The 16,373-nt window shown below is 42.7% G+C and overlaps 1 protein-coding gene across 4 annotated transcripts in view; it reads left to right on the forward strand.

Moving 5' to 3' along the window:
• LOC125895919 (importin-13-like) overlaps window positions 1–16,373 on the forward strand; it is a 36,933-nt gene that overhangs the window by 6,150 nt on the left and 14,410 nt on the right. For all 4 annotated transcript variants that reach the window (XR_007450223.1, XM_049588149.1, XM_049588147.1 and 1 more), the window contains exons 3-13: window positions 342–467; window positions 576–932; window positions 1,815–2,068; window positions 6,454–6,594; window positions 8,362–8,503; window positions 9,889–10,055; window positions 10,325–10,445; window positions 10,800–10,947; window positions 11,112–11,293; window positions 11,561–11,587; window positions 14,734–14,868. Coding sequence is in view for 3 of the 4 variants with exons in the window: in XM_049588149.1 (XP_049444106.1) it covers window positions 342–467; window positions 576–932; window positions 1,815–2,068; window positions 6,454–6,594; window positions 8,362–8,503; window positions 9,889–10,055; window positions 10,325–10,445; window positions 10,800–10,947; window positions 11,112–11,293; window positions 11,561–11,587; window positions 14,734–14,868 (1,800 nt within the window). In the remaining variant the exon portion in view is untranslated. The remainder of the gene's footprint in view (window positions 1–341; window positions 468–575; window positions 933–1,814; window positions 2,069–6,453; window positions 6,595–8,361; window positions 8,504–9,888; window positions 10,056–10,324; window positions 10,446–10,799; window positions 10,948–11,111; window positions 11,294–11,560; window positions 11,588–14,733; window positions 14,869–16,373) is intronic.

The following is a 16,373-nucleotide window of genomic DNA, read 5'->3' on the forward strand; positions in this document are numbered from 1 at the left end:
TTCAGGTCATTGCTTTCACCATTGTTCAGGTTTTCGAGGTAAGCTGTCTACTACGTGTCTGTGTGCTTGCCTGTTTGCGAGTGAGAAAAGATGCTCTTTTCTCAAGGTAACCAGCTCTTCCCACCACACAAGCGCTCAAAGGACCGTGCTTCTCCTCTCTCTACTCCTCTGTTATTTCTGACATCCACAATTGTGAATGTTTGGAGTGTAGTTGCAAACAGTTCTCAAATTGAGTTTGTTTTTACATAGTTGTTCAACCCTCTCGTGGTTTAACGATCCACAGATTGTATGCATTCTTTGACTTCTCTCTCCTTACTCTCCTCTGTCGTCTTTATTTCCAGGCCCTCCACCAGCTGTACTACGATCCCAATATAGAAAACAAGAATCTAGCCCAGAAATGGCTAATGCAGGCTCAGGTCTCGCCTCAGGCCTGGCAGTTCTGCTGGGCCCTACTAAGCCCAGATAAGGTACAGTGGACACACAATATCTCATGTGGAGACACACACACACACACACACACACACACACATACACAAGTGTTTGCGTCATTTGCATCAAAATGTCATCTCTCACAGGTGCCAGAGATCCAGTACTTTGGCGCTAGCGCACTTCACACCAAGATCTCACGCTACTGGTCAGACATCCCCACAGACCAGTACGAGTCTCTGAAGACCCAGCTGTTCTCCCAGATTGCCTGCTTCTCCTCCGGCTCCAAGATGGTGCTCACCCGGCTATGTGTGGCCCTGGCCTCTTTGGCACTCAACACAATGCCTGAGGCCTGGCCCGGCGCAGTGGCAGAGATGGTGCGGGTGTTCCAGGAGGAGGGAGGAGGGGTGGATGGGCGGGCACGCTGCCTGGCATTACTGGAGCTGCTCACCGTTCTGCCTGAGGAGTTCCAGACCAGCCGCCTGCCACAGTACAGAAAGGGACAGGTATGTCTGCAGGTACCACCTTCCCCCGCCTCTGCAGGTGGTTATGGCCACCTGTTCAATGTTTGCAGGTTTTCTTTTTTCTTTTTTTTTTTAATTCATTTGTTATCACAAGGTATTTTCAGTAGGGCTGCTGCCTGGAAGTCTGAGATTCAAATCATCAGTCGGAAATTCCGTAGTCAACTGAACACTGAACATCCAGCTGAACCCTGTTCAAACTCTCAAACTTAGTATAGAAAAAAAGGAATGAATAGTCAAATATTAATATTCAGAAGCCAAATCTAATCTATCAAAACATCTTCTTCCATGGGGCAAAACAGTCAGCAGTCATGCAGGACTTCATCCAGTCATTTTAGTCATTGTAAAATGGACAAGTTATATGTCCTGCTTGTCGAGGATGCATCAGGACACAGCGTTTGCACTACGAAAGGTGTGGTCAAATGCGTCCCCTCACTTATATTTCGAGTTGTTCACTTGTGATCGTATTGCCCAAAATGCTTGTGAATACCAGGTTTAAACAGGCTCTGAATCTTGCAATCAGTAGCTTCCAGATATTTGATCTAAATCATAAGTTTAGTCATATTGGACTGTTTAATGCTGGTGAAGTTACTGTACAGCTGCTTGCATTGAACAGAAATGTTTGGGAGGTTTGTGGTTTTTTTGTTAGACTAAAAAGTTTTTCAATGAAATATAATTGATTATTTATTTATGTTCCAAAAAGTAAGGTATCAACAAAGCATCATATCTGTGTCAGTGCTAAAACACGGGTATCTTTATGGCACCAGTACTGAAAAACTCAGACTGAGTCTGTTCATTACACTGAAGAACATATCGCACATGGGTGATACAGTTGCAGTCTAACCCTCATTATCATCCTCCCTCTAGGTTCGGGGCGCCCTGGGCCGGGAGTGGGGGTCAGTGTGTCCCTTACTCCAGCAACTGCTGCGAAGGACGGACAGCCCCGGGGCGGTGAAAGCTCGCGTGCTGCGCTGCCTGTCATCCTGGGTGCTGTTGGATGTGCCCCTCAGTGAAAGTGAAGGCCTGGTGCACGACTGCTTCAGTGCCCTACCTGACCCAGAGCTCTTCGACACAGCGGTGGAGGCAATAGTCAACGCCATCTCACAGCCCGACTCCCAAAGGTGTGTACAAATGTGCGACAGTACGCACTCACAACCCCCAAAAAAGGCAGAAAAAAAGAAATAGTGATACTGTATGGCATGAAAGCTTGTCATGGTTATGACGGGAGAAACTACACTAGAAGAGAATAGAGATAGAAGAGGGAACAGAGAGGGAGAACAGAGGGGGAAAAAGAAAGATGCATTAGCCAAGGGCAGGAAACAGACAGGGTGGGCACTGGAAGGGCATCAGGGAGGGATGGAGGGAAGGAGGGAGGGATTGATGCAGGGCAAGTTGACAGCCAGGGGGAGGAGAGCGGCATTTCTCGGTTGGCTGGCGTTGCTATGGTTACAGAGCTGGGGAGAGATGTCATCATGCCCTGGTTGATTCAGACATGGCAGGCACCCATTACCCCTCCCCTAGAGAGAGAAAGAGAGGGAGAGGGCGTTGGTGACGGGACGATGCAAAGAGAAGAAAGGGTGTTAGGGGAAGGTGTGAAAGTGTGCAAGTATGAAAGACTTCATCCTCCATACCTCTGCACTGCCTCTTAGACAAGAGGGTCGGATCTGTGAAGTAGCTGCTGACGAGTCCGTTTAAACACACTCACATTTTGCAGAGCAGATGGTGGGAAGACGATTAATGGCAGTGGGAGTCACAGGTAGAACCAGCAGCAAGTGTTGCTGGGCTCCTGTAGGAGAGAGTACGTTAGTGAGAGATGGGATTCTTCTGATTTTCTTCGCTAAATTTCAGCTGTTCTCACAATTAAATCACAATTTTCTATCCCTTATTTTGTTCCGCTTAATACTGATCGCAGCCCTGCATGTTTGCCGGTGTGTGTTTGTCAGGTCCTCCCTAAAGTCTTGACTCTCTCATTAGTAGTGTCTCTTGAGACACATTTGGCCTCTGTCTCAGTCAGAGCATTGTGTGATTTATGGTTCATATTTAACTACTTAATGTAGTGTGTTTTTTGTGATGTGTCTATGAGAGACGAGGAACAGAAATCCCTTAGAAAACCTAGTGCAATTTTTTTTTTCCTCCATCCTCTCTAGGAAGTCATAGCCCACCTTTTCCCATCTGTAGATTATGCTCTCTGTGTTTATTCTATTTTATCTGTTCTCCCACTCTGCCTCTGTTTCTTTGTGCTCTTCCTCTCCCCTTTCTCTCCTCTCACCATCAGTACTAAGCCCTCCTCCCTGTCTCTTGTTCTCTCCCTCTGTTTAAACACATTACAGTCAACTCATTTGGGGGGATGCTATTGGTCCAGCTGCATCCTGTTGCCAGGCAACCCATTTCCCCTGTCTCGGAGTGTTGCAGTAATTGCAGAGGGGATCAGAGGTGGGAGGGGGGAAGGGGGGTAATGGAGGGAGAGAATAAAGGAGGAGTCAGGAAGGAGGCAGAAAAAGTGTATAACAGCAGGGCAGGGAGCAAAGGAGGAGAGGACAGGCAACTATGAGTTAGAGGAGAGGAGACTGCAGCAGACTGTCTCAGAGGAGGAACCTCCATAATGTCTCGGCTTATGAGGGAAATGGGGAAGCACACAGGAATTCATTCTGCCTTTTTAATCGTATCACATACACACCAAGCGCTCTCTTCCAAAGCTAAGAGTGCATGACCTGCATTTGCAAAGCACCTTGTTAAAAATGAATGATCTTTTGAGTGCATGAGTGCAGTCTGCCATTCACATGTACACACACACACACACACACACAGAGTCACTCACTCAGAGTAAATTGCAGCCGGTCCCTGCGCTGCTTTCAGAGTCACTCAGGCACCCGAACACAGAGGATGTCGGCAAATACACATACAGGTACTGGCTTATTAGATGGAGGCCAGAGTCATTCACATCACATCTCAGCAGGGTGGAGCTCTCTCCAGAGAAGGCTGAATCAGTTTGGGATGCTGAGTAGGGGACTCAGCTTCATAATGCAGGACCACAGATCTGGCTCCTCGGATTATAAGAGATCCTGAGGGAAATTAGAATAATAAATGCTATCCAGGACTGCGGTATGAGGTGCATTTAACCTGCAGAGCAGAGCATTCATATCAGTGTCATTTTTGCTGGTTGGCTAGGACTGTTCTATAAGGGAATACACTAATGCTAGTTGTTTTTCAATGGACAGAAGATTAATTGACAACAGTTTTATTAATCAAACAATTCTTAGTCATTTATAAAGCAAAAATTCAAATCTTTGTGTTTCCAGTTTCTCTGTGCGAGGATCTGTGACTTTTCTGTGGCGCTATAAATTAAATAGCTTTTTGGTTTGGACTGTGAGTTAGAGCTTTGATTGTAGCCAAAAAATCAAGCCAGACCCTACATGACCCTGCATAGTTTCTGTCCAAGCCTGACCCAATTAAAAACCTGAATTTTTACTGTATGAAATAATATGTACTGCTATGTACAAGCTAAGGGCTGACATGCTCTCTCGCACCATTTCCTCTTGTGCTTCTGTTACTTCAAGAGTCTGTCATCGGCTCTTCGTCTCGTGTACGACAGGTTCAGCAGAGCAGGCTCCGTACAGCAGTCCACAGCGATGTAGCACGCAGATGATGATCACCGCTCTCCGCTGCATGAGACAAACACTGCCAACCAAGTCGCCTTGCAGCCCCTCCCTCTCTCTTTATCACAATTTCCCTCCAGTCCAATGCAACTCTTGCAATTTATGCACAAGAACTGCCAATTTCTTGTTGTACAGTATGTATGCAAATGAGCCCCTAATTCAAGTGTTTTGTCTAAGTCTAATTCTAACTCTCAACATTTCTATTAGTTATAATGTGCTGATGGCAACACATGCCATACATTATTCATTAAATTACCAAAAGATCTGCACACAAAAAAACCACTGGGAAACTGAGGCACACACGACCCAATTCAAGCTGGAAAGTATATCGAGAAAATACAGCCAGGCACGGCAAGAACCTCGACAGCTTGGGTTGGGCCCACTTGGTTCAGTCAGAGAATCATAGCTTGATGTCGGTTGGACAAAATAAGCAATTTGAAGACACTTTTTTTTTCCTGACATTTTATGAATTAAAGTAGAAGCACAAAACTTTACAACTTTTCCTACCTAGTGTTTTCAAGTTGTACTATTGTTGCTTCTGCTGTCACAGAGACAACCGGATCGCTCTCCATTTTCCTCAGAGCCTTAAAACTACCAGTTTCCACACTTACTTTGGTTTCACTGTCCGTGTCCACCATTTCTGCTACTGGGGATAGTATTGGGATAGCTACCGATAGCTACGAAGGAAAACCAAAATGCTTTTCGCTTCCTGTTACAGTGGTTGACGCACTTCCTTTGTGCTGCAAATCAAGCCTTAGTGTTCCTGAGGGATAGTACCCAGAATTGCAAAGTGAAAGTGAGGCTTATAGGGACCCAGTCTGAAGGCTGATGGTGTCATTGTTCTGTAGTCATTACATTGTGCAGTCAACATTAACTTCATAATGATAAGTTGAAGCAAAAAATGTGTTTATTTCCACTTTGAATGATTACTTGAAAAAAACAACCAACAGATGAGCTGATACTGGAAATAGTGTTCAGTCGCGCTTCAGATTGGATCCTCAGAGATATTGTGAGTCACTGGTTTTTGGTTGATTTGTTTATTTTTTGTTTCTTCTCAAATGTTGTTGAATTCACACAACCTTGCTGTGTCATTGATGAATATTCATTGACATGGACCCACGTCTTTATTGAGGTTCTCATGAAAGATGAAGCACCAACTGCATACCACAAAACACCCCTGGGACAGACTCACCCATAATATGGTTTACATTTATAGCATTCACACATGCACATAATCTCCTCTGTGACATTCAGACACGCGCACACACACGCCCTTCATCTCCAAATGTCACCCCTTCTCTTGCTGTCATTAAGGATGACAGGAGGATGTTGTCTGATGTTGTCACATGAGCAGATCTGAGTCTGTGTTGAAGCCAGTGTATCAGAGTGTGTGCACCAATGTGTCTGTGTAGGTTTGTGTGTGTGTCAGCACATGTGTGTGTTTTAGCCAGAGTGAGGGAATTATAGATGGCTGAGACAGCAGGAAGAAGACAGAATAATAACTGACAGCAGCGCAGCTCTGAGCTGGAGCTTTGAATAGATTTTCTGGTTCCCTGCTATATGTGTGGGTTTTTTAGGGTGGGTGTGCTGGATCAGAGGTTGGACTGACTTGGACTGAGATTTGATTTGAAATAAACACTTGTCTTGAGAAGGAGCAATAAATACATCAACCTAGCTGTGAGCGGTGTGAGTCAGTTATATATTCACCAGTGGAGGCTCTCCGGCTGTGCATGCTGTGTTCTTCTCACTTGTACAGCACTGTGTGCAGCAGCTTTCAATCATTTGCTTTAAATGAACGAGACTCCTGACTGTCAACTGTCTGTGTTTGTTTGTGTGTCCATGGGTTTTAGATATGTGAACACTTTGCTGAAAATGGTTCCTCAAGTGCTTGCCCTCCAGGAGCAGCTCAGAGAGGCTGTTCAGAATGGAGACATGGAGACCTGCCACGGTATCTGCCGTATCGCCGTTACACTGGGAGAAAACCACTCCAGGTGTGTGTGTGTTTGGGAGTCCTGTAACAGTGTAAAATTTTATTATAGACTTATATTTGTCAAAATGTTTTTCATATACGACTGAAATTATTCACCCTTAGGATGATACTTAAACATTCTGTAATTCAATGATGTTGAAAGCAACAAATGTAAATGTGTTTTAGCCATTTGAATAACAAAATAAAAATATTGTCCAGTTTTTAAAGGGACATTTCTCCCCAAAATCAAAATTATTTTTTCCCCTCTTACCTGTACTGCTATTTATCAATCTAGATTGTTTTGATGTGAGTTGCCGAACGTTAGAGATATCGGCTGTAAAGATGTCTGCCTTCTTTTCAATATAAGATAAGAAACTAGATGGCGCTTGGCTTGTGGTGCTCAGCACCAAAAGAAGTACTAGGGCTGCCTCCAACAAAGAATTTTCCTGGTTGACCTATAGTCATGATTAAGGTCCATCAGTGGACTAGTCTCCTGCATGTTTCTGATATGAATGTAATGATGAAATGATATATTTTGGTGGTTTGAGTTGAAGGTGTGAGAAAGAATAGTATCAGTAACATTGTTAACACTGTGCTACATTACAGAGAAATACAAACTGTACTAATGAACCTTCATTAATATAGGCCTATATTTTATCTCCAAGTGCACGTCACACACTGAGCGAGCCGCCTGTTAATGACGCTGTGGGCTAATGGGCATGTAGCTACTTCCATGTTTCAGATGATACGTCATGTTTGTAGTCGACCAATGAAGATGAGTTTACATATCACCTTGGGTTCGTCCTTCACCTTCTCAAAATGATCCCACACTTTGGATTTCCTGCCCGACATGTTATTAACTAGCCTGTGGAATAACCGCAGGTACCAGCCCTGGAAATTAACCTGACTCTTGTCTGACTGCTGAGCGTGGACACTTCCTGTGTCTGTCTAGAGTTTTTCTGCGACTAAGTGACCAATTAAAATCATGCCGACTAATGACCTTTCTGGTCGACTATTATGGGGGGCACCCTAAGAAGTTCATTTGAAAAACCCAACATTTGTCACGGTTACTCAAGATAATCCATTTTCTGTCTACCGTACTGCACCTGCCAACTGTATCACTGTGCAGGAGGAAGCATGCATTTCCTGCTAGCTCATCTAGCACCACTGAGCTAGCTAAGATTACAGTTCAGCCAAGGTTAATATTTATATCTCACACTGTCACAAGCGCGAGTTTCTTGTCCATGAGTAGATGCACACTTCGTTCTGCACAGTGATACTGATGGCAAGTGTAGTTCGGTAGAAAGAAAATAGTTCCTACATGAAACTGCTCACAAGGTCTGTGGATTATCTTGAGTAACTGTGTCATGATTTCTGGAAAGAGACATGCCTGTTGAGTTTTTCTTGAACAACATAAGTCGAGTGTCCTCTAGTTCTAGAGGAGGCCGATACCGGCAATGCAACAACTCACACCAAAACAATCTAGATTGATAATTTGCACCGCAGTTAAGAGGAAAAATAGTTTTTTGGATTTGGAGGTGAACTCTCACTCTACTATATAAGAAAAACAAATTTCTTAACACTCATTTGCACCGAAACAAGTCATGGCAGAAGCAGAGTCTGCACAGTAAGACATGAGACAGACTGTTACATGTCTACTTTTAATGTGTTGCTGTGTCAATGAAACAGAGAAAGGTGCTGATGAGCCCATGTACCACCTGCTGCCAAATGACACTTCTTTTTCTCTCTCCACCCACCTCTCTCTCTCTCTCTCTCTTTCGCTCTATAGGACTCTTTTGGAGCAGGTGGATCACTGGCAGAGTTTCCTGGCTTTAGTCAACATGATCATGTTTTGTACAGGCATCCCTGGCCACTACCCGGTCAATGAGACCACTAGCTCGCTCACACTCACCTTCTGGTATACACTACAAGTAAGGAATGTTAAAATCTGATCCGTGTTAAAGTGACGTGGTAGTTTTACAAACAAGGCGTACTTTATATGTTCCTGCTGCTATGATTTACTCACGTCTTTCCTTTAACATCGTCTTTACGAGGCACGTAAAGCCAGTCGGCACATGGTAGTGTGGTGAGGCTCTATAGGCAGCTGCTTGAAACAGGCTGTATAAAACATCTCTCCCTGCACATCCTGATTGAATTGAAGTGCTACTCACTGAAGTCTCACTGGCATTTGTTTACAGTTTTCAGATAATAAAATATGACAGCCTGTCTGAAAACATTTGCTTTTTGTCTTCTACCTTATCCAGCATAAGTCTGAGCAAACAGACTATAGTCACATATTAGATGGAGAAAATCAAATATCACAATACTTTTTTTTTTTTTACCAAAAATCTTTATCAGCATTGCTGCAGTATTGTAGGGTTGATTCATTGGTGCTTTTACAAATATTTACACAGTGAGATTTATGATAAATACTGATCACTGATCTGGATACACAGCCCGTTTGACATAAGAGAATGTTGGCATTGTACATTTCTGCAAACAATAGACCTTACATTTATGTGTTTCGTACATATCATGTTCCTGAAGTGTTTATGAGCTAACTTTGTCATCAGGAGGTGTAGGGAATGGTGGTTGGCATGGTACCAGGGGAGGTGGCTGCCGAGCTGCAGATTACAGTTCAAGACCAACAAACAGTGTTTTTAGCCAGCCATTGCTACATTTCCATCAGCGATTGTGCCCCCAAAGCTGGGTATTTTAAACCAGAACGTGATCTTTACTCACCTGACCAAGTGATGTTTGTGCCTAAACATAACTGCATGGTAACCACAGCATTGTTGAAGCACAGAGAAGCGAAAGTTTCAACATATCCAGGGCATAACAATATACACATTTTGCATATTAATGATTTCCCGAAATGGACATTGCCGATATTGATTCTGGCGATTGAGTTGTGCTTTAATGACTAAGTGGGTTTGCGTTTTGCATGTCCACAATGTGTTTATTATGCTGTGTGTATCTGTGTATTTGTGTATTTTGGTACTTTGTGTTGCTCCCACTGCTGCAAAACTAACTGACCCACTGGGGACAAATAAAGTGATTGATTGATTGATTGATTACTTTACTATGATGCAGCCTTCAAACCAGGAAAAGTAAACAACTTTTGATATTACAGCAGATAATATCTAATCTCATATCACAGCATTGATATGTCGGTGTATTACCCAGCACTGTTAGATAACTGATAGTTTTCTCAGTGTTAATGGCCTGTGTGAATTGTGACAGATGTTTTTGGTCTGTAAAGTGAATAAATGATTTCATGTGCCAGACAATTTTCTTCTCCTTATTCCCTCCTCAGGATGAAATAATGTCATTCGAGTCGGATAAGCAAGCAGTGTATCTGCAGGTCTACAGGCCGGTATATTTCCAGCTGGTGGATGTTCTGCTGCACAAAGCTCAGTTCCCCTCTGACCAGGAGTACGCGTCCTGGTCCTCAGATGAAAAAGAGCAATTCAGGATCTACAGGTGTGTGTGTGTATCTGTATGCCTGACAGTCTCTGTGTATGCCTATTTCTGCTGCACACTGTTGTGTGCAAGTGTTTAAGTGACGGTGTTAAGTGTTTCAGAAATTACTCGCTGACAGGATGATTGGTCAGCATATGAGCGTGTTTTGCTCTAATAGACTCACTGGGCTGGCAGCTGAGAGGGCAAAACCTGTCTGGCAGAGATTAACAGATATGTGTGTCAAAGTTGCGTGCTCCTAAAATGTCTGTTTGTGCATGCCTGTCCTTCAGGGTGGATATCTCAGACACACTCATGTACGTGTATGAGATGCTGGGAGCAGAGCTGCTGAGTAACCTGTATGATAAACTAGGGAGACTGTTGACTAATGCAGAGCAGCCCACATCATGGCAGGTGGGTGAGACGTACACAGACGAGCAAAGACAAAATATGGACTATTTTCTGTGTGTTTGAGTGTTGCACAGAAGCCGGTATTGAAAATGTGTCATAGCGGAATTGATAAACTTTTTTTTTTTTTTTTTAGACCAGGACTTCTGTTTTTCACATGTATGTTGCATGTAGTCTGCACTCTCAAATCAAAATAAACCCAAAGAAAGGAATCAAAGGAATGATTGTAACTCTGTCATTATGTTGATTTGGGGTTATTTTAACTTTTATTGGTACTTTTTTTTAACTCTTTCATTGCTGAAATTCTATATTGATCAAGTGATGCTCAGCAAATACACTAACGTCCTTCTCCTCCTTCAGCACACAGAAGCCTTACTGTACGGCTTCCAGTCCATAGCAGAGACGATAGATGTGAATTACTCTGACGTCATCCCCGGCCTGATCGGACTCATCCCCAGAATCAACATCAACAACGTCCAACTAGCAGACACAGTGATGTTCACTATAGGTGAGTTTCATGGGTGGATTTAAAGGATCGCAGCACACGGGATAAAAAGTTAAAATAGATTTAGTGTAAATCTTATGACAACACGATGGAAACAGGAGATGTTTCAGTTCCATAACACTCATGTTGTTTCTCATTCAGTGTCTGAAATGTTTATCTCCCACAAGGTGCTTTGGCTGAATGGTTGGCCGACCACCCGGTGATGCTCAGCAGTGTCTTGCCCTTGGTGCTACAGGCTTTGGGGAACCCAGACCTTTCTGTTTCTTCTGTCTCCACACTCAAAAAAATTTGTAGGGAGTGCAAATATGACCTGCCACCCTACGCAGCCAACATAGTAGCTGTCTCTCAGGTATGTAGAGGATGTACATCTCTTTTATTTAATATGCCATTGCTTTTTTTCACTCAGTTGATGAAGTATGAGAGCTAATTGCAATCAATTGTATAAAGTATTTTTTTTTTATTTTTAATGACTAAGATATTGCAGACTTCTGTGATGTGCCTGCTTTCCAGAAATAACATTTACTCTTTGAAATTACTTCAAGTTATTTTATTTTAGGGTTTTGTTGTGCTTTCAAAAGAATAGAATCGTCACTCTGACTTTATCTTTTCTCTCAAGGAGGTGCTTATAAAGCAGATCCACAAGGTCAGTGTGCACTCTCTCACACTCACTTTCTGTTTTGTCTCTGCACTGAAGTGACATTTAAACAAGAAATGCTGTTAAAGAATTGCGTAACATAATTTCAGCCTGTAGTCTAAAGACAAAATGTAATGTGTCGTGAAAAATCTGTTCAAAGGGATAGTTTGGATGTTTTGAAGTGGGGTTGTATGAGGTACTTACTCACTGTCACTGTATTACCTACAATTGATGGAGGCAGGCTCTCCCCAGTTTGGATCAGAAGGCAGGAGGACTGGCATGGAAGCTAGACAATGTACTGCTGTGGATGGGGGCAGTGGCAAAACGTATTTTAGTCACTTAACTGTACGAGAATATTGAGAATATTTCCCCTGCTTTACCTTGACGACAGGCAGCCCTGTCCAATGGGGAGCTAAAGCTGTTATTTGTGCTCTCTTCAAAGCCAGACTCCTTCAGCAAAAACAGTTGTTTTACTCAGCAGAACACGGGAGCCACTGGTTTACCACTGCCCTGATCCAAGTAGGTAGCTGCGGCTGAAGCAGCTGTGTGACCCGCCCACCAGCTACATGACTCACTCACCATACCTACACATCAGTCCATGATCAGGAAATGCTAAGTTAGCATTCAGCTAGCCCCTGAGGGGTAGGTTAAAAGAGAGGCGGTTAGGGTAGGCGTATGGGTTACATCATCTCTCATAAGGTGAATCACATCTTCATGTATGATGAATTATAAAGTGGATTATTGCTATGTTTGGCCTTATGTTTATTCACTACACTTGCCTGGTGTAGCATCGATGGGTCTTGTACTGGTGGTAGGGGCGATTTAAAGGGGCTTGCTGTGTGACTTTGGTGTTTAAAAGGTTAGTTCACACAATTAACACAAACTCACCCAGTGGTTCACAACCTTTTTCCTTAGGGGAGCCCTTTACTATCATTGAGTAAACTGATGACCCCTGACTAAGAGACATATTTTATGGATATTTCACATTATAATAAATGCATAACAATAGAGAACAACTGACTAACTGTACAACTAACCATAGGTATAGATGTTTTCTAAAACGTGCAGTTGTTCCCCACAATAATAACAGTACTAAGGAACTTTTATTTTGGCAAAATTAAAAGACATTTGCACTTTAACCCTATGGGCCTGAACGACGCATAGTGCATCCAAATTCACACCTGGTCTTCTCTATGGTTTTTCTCCATGACCGTGCATCATAGCGAGAAGCTAATGTGCCCAATGTTGTCAGAGCGAAAAAAAAAAAGATAAAGTTACACTAAAATAATGTATAACAGAGCTTTCATACAGCTTTGCACACACATTACTCTTGGATGGATTACTCATGAATGCAGGCTCAAATGCCACGCATATCACATGAAAGTGCAGGAGCAGAGCTTTCCAGTGATACGACACACATCATTGTGCTGTCATCCCATCACGCTGTAAATACAGATCGATTGTCTACAAAATAAAAACCTGACGAATTTCTTCACAATCCATTATACAGATCTTGTTATCAGTCACTTCATATAGTGAGGAATATCGTATCTTACCACGTCTTAGGCTTGCGTGTGTTTCTCCCTGTCTATCCACATTTGTAGTCCGGCTTTCAAGATGCAAATATCTCCATATTGTCCAGTTGACACTCCATCAAACTTTGTATGACAAGACCAGCCATTTCACCTTTGCGCACCCAGACAACTGCAGCCTAATTATGCATGCTGACAGGGCCGTAGTCACCATATACATTGAGGGGGACACGTGCCCCCCACCAATGCCCAAAATGCTCCCCCAGTATATAACTGAAACTGAAAAAAACAACAACAAAACGTTCAGGTCAGGTCAAAGAGCAGTGGCAAATATTATCTAAGAGGACATCATTGCACTTGGTCGACTATTTTTCTATGATCTTAGATGTAAATATTGCATGTTTCTTTCAGATAAAACACATTTTTGACTTGTGAACGAGTCAATGGAATTTCTTGCAATAATGAAAAAATATTGGCAATCATGTCCGCCTGGCACAGACCACATGTTTTGGACAACTGTGAAGTGACAGAATGTTCCAGCATCATGGTTCTTATATTGCCAGATTCCAGAGAGTCTCCCCTCTTCATATATGGCAGAATATGTCTTCTTCCAACTTGCTATGGTGAGATACATGTAAAAATGTAAGAATTTAGTCACACAGATTTTTTTTTTTCATTGATATAAAAATTAATATAAAATAGAGGCACATAGAAGGACATGTCATGATGGCAAATCTGGATAGCCCAGATTGTCCTGAGAAAAACAAGATATAGCATGTGTATGTAGCCTTTATAATGACTGTGATATGAGCGTAAAAGTAAAGGCAGTAAAAATACCCCCCAAAAAAGGCCAAGGGCCCATAGGGTTGAACTGATGCACGAAAGGCACAAATTTGTTCATAAAAAAATCGCCAGAATGTAGGAAATTAAATTAAAACTTCTTTTGTGACTAATTTAGTGTTTTAGTCTCCCTAATGCTTTGCCAGTATTCTATTAGCTCGCTGGTTGTTTTAACTGTGCACTTTACTAATGCAGGACGAGGCTGTTTAGCAGAGAGTGAAGGCTCTGTCAAAATATTTTCAATGTGCCCTTATCCTGTGACATTTTCAATTTGTATCTTTAATAATAATCCATTGCCAACTGTATGTATATTTTTAACAAGTTGCCTTACACCCCTTAAATCAAGAGGGCCTCGTGAAGCTTCAGCGACCCTTAGTGGTGTCAGGACCCCCAGTTTGGGAACCAGTGAACTAACAGATAGAGCCAAAGGTAGACCAGCAACTCCTGTGTTCTGCAATGTTAAGTTACTGTTATTAAGCATAGATAACAGCTCAGTTCCCCTTTGGAAAGTCTGTCTGATGGCAAAGTAAAGCAGCGAAATTATTCTAAATATAGCGCACACTTAAACTGATATTGATTTTTTTAAGGTAGCTAAAATAGGTTTTGCTGCTGTACATTGCTAAGCTCCTGTGGTGGTTCTCCTGTCTGCTTCTCCAAACTGGGAGGGTGTGACGATTATGGATAAGTATTACATACAACCCCACTTTAAAAAATCCAAACTATACATTTAAACTCACTACTTGCTTGAGCTGAAGCTAAACCTGCGATCATCTTCCCTTGCAGACAAGTCAGTGTATGTGGCTGATGCAGGCTCTCGGCTTCCTGCTCTCAGCTCTCCCTGTGGAAGACATCTTAAGAAACCTTCACTCTCTCATCACCCCCTACATTCAGCAACTGGAGAAGCTAGCGGATGAGACGGTACGTACACAGACCAACATGTAACAGCACACATACACACACGGAGCAGACACAACTGGACTCTGGCCAATAGGAACAGGCCTTGTTTCTGTGTGGTGTCACTGCAGTGGAACATTTCTCTGCGGGACCAGATTGGATTTGACCCTGCACCATGGGCTAGTGACTCACATGGAAGTAGCAAAGACACACTTTCTCTCACTCATGCAAACACACACACACGCACACCACCCCAAGACAGAAGACAAATGAACTCAGAGAAAAATGCCTACACAGGCATACAATAGGTCATGCTTTTACATGTGCATGCACACAGTCATGCAAAAGAAGATTCTTTACCCTGTTTAAATGTCAGGTCTAATGGACCCTGGATTTTCAGACCGTCACACTGGATGGTAAAAATGTGGAGCTGATATTTATCTAAAAATACACAGTTTGATTTCTGCTGTATGTGGAACAAAGTAAAATTTCTCCTGATCTCTTGTTCTGCAGTCACTGAAGACTTTGGGTGGGGTGAATAGAGATGTCAGTTTAGATGAAGCTTCTCTCTGTGTGCCTGTCTCTGTCCCTGTCTCACCCTCCACCCTTCACACACACACAACACACACATGCACAGTCACACACTGTCTCATCCACCGTCTCTGACGTCCTCTCTTTCTTATTGTTTTCCGTCTAGCTTTTTGATGTATCGCCATTACATCAGACTATGAAATCAGGTGCTGTGTCTGGAGCCGGACAAATAGTGGCACCTAGTGGGGAGACCTTCAGGTTACATTACGTCAGGGGTGAATGACCATGATGTCTGATGGGGCTGACTGTAAACTGTGATGTCACTCTGACCTGACAGAGTGAGAGTAACAGTATCACCATGGCGAGGGGAGGTAGATGTTGAAGGAGAGATGTGGCTCTTGTCCTCTTCTTAGTCTTTTGGCTCTGTGACATCACCATGGCGACAGAGTAATGATTGAACACTTAGTAAAAACTAATTAATGATTTTAATCTGGGTTAGGTGTGTGTTCATATGCTGATGCATTTTAGTGACACATTGCTGAAATACCTTTGATAGATTTTTTCTTTGAGTGAGATGAGATATTTTTTCATTTACCAATTTTGTTGAGTAAATGGATAATTCTGATTTTTTTTTTTGCTGTGGGGTTGTATAAGACAGTTATCCATAGTTAGTGTATTACCTACAGTAAATGGTGGTTGGCCTTCAGTTTGAGGAAACAGGCAGGATACTAAGCTGCTGTGGGTGAGAACAGTATCAGCAGTATTTTAACCACCTAAAAAAAAAAGTCCCACTTAAAAAAATCATTGTCAGTTGAAGTGTACGCTATATTTAGAACATTTCCACCACTTAACCTTGCATCAGATAGCCCTTTCCAACGGGGAACGGAAGCCGTTGGTGTTTTAAAGGGTTGATTCGGACTCACCAAAGTCACACATGAACAAGTTAGCTGATCGAGGCAGCAGTAGACCAGCAACTTCTGTGCTTTGCAAGGTAAAGT

Source organism: Epinephelus fuscoguttatus, linkage group LG10, assembly GCF_011397635.1.
Source record: "Epinephelus fuscoguttatus linkage group LG10, E.fuscoguttatus.final_Chr_v1".
NCBI lineage: Eukaryota > Metazoa > Chordata > Actinopteri > Perciformes > Serranidae > Epinephelus > Epinephelus fuscoguttatus.